Below are 773 nucleotides of genomic sequence, written 5' to 3'. Positions count from 1 at the left end.
TATAATATAGACTATATTATACTATATAATATGTAATATTATATAATAAAATTATATATAATAGAGTTTATATTACACACTCCTGATAACATCTATAAACACGCAGCATATATGTAGTGATGGAACTGTAGAGTGGAGAATGGGTGGTTCTCATGGTGATAAGGCAGTAACATGAAGCATATCATAACAAAACACGAGCATATTTACACGTCTGTGCATCGTATGGATTGTTACCGTGGTAATGAGGGAGTACGACAATAATAATATCGCTAACAAAAGAAGTGTGATATTAATTGTACGATCGTGCACGTCGTAATACTTTCTTCGTAATAATTGTTATTATAAAACTCCACTTGAAGATATCCTCACGTGCGCACGCCCTCATGAAATACACACCACTACTTCGTTTCGCGGAAATTCGAACTGCCCAGTCGTTCACGTCCCGTCGCCGCGGCAACCACAGACTCAATCGCCCGCCGTATTTCCCCGCACAGGTGACGTCGCGCTGGACGTTCAACTGTCCCGGCTGCCCCGTTGCATTGTGGATCGAGGACTCGCACTTCGAGGAGCGACACAAGTGCATCAACTTCTTCGTCGAGGTCTACGGCTACAATCCGCTGCTCTACACGCAGTTCCGCGCCGACTCGGTGCTATTCAAGACACGGATTCCTCACGACAAACAGAAGTGCTTCAAATACATATAGTCGCGCGACACGCGTCGTAGAGCATAGTGAGTATCGTACGGTATAGCTCGTATTGTACAGTATAGCTCA

At 43.9% G+C, this 773-nt stretch overlaps 1 protein-coding gene across 1 annotated transcript in view; it reads left to right on the top strand.

Moving 5' to 3' along the window:
* The window catches only part of LOC106815125 (exostosin-3-like), a 17,116-nt gene extending 16,349 nt beyond the window's left edge, over positions 1-767 (top strand). Inside the window, exon 10 of the mRNA XM_014819554.1 lies at positions 294-767. Within this exon, the coding sequence (XP_014675040.1) occupies positions 294-704 (411 nt within the window). The 3' untranslated portion in view covers positions 705-767. The remainder of the gene's footprint in view (positions 1-293) is intronic.
* Positions 768-773: the final 6 nt, after the last annotated feature.

This window comes from Priapulus caudatus, unplaced genomic scaffold, assembly GCF_000485595.1.
Source record: "Priapulus caudatus unplaced genomic scaffold, Priapulus_caudatus-5.0.1 Scaffold1047, whole genome shotgun sequence".
NCBI classification, from domain to species: Eukaryota; Metazoa; Priapulida; class Priapulimorpha; order Priapulimorphida; family Priapulidae; genus Priapulus; species Priapulus caudatus.
Note: the sequence above shows the minus strand (reverse complement) of the source record. Positions and strands in the feature narration are given on the sequence as shown.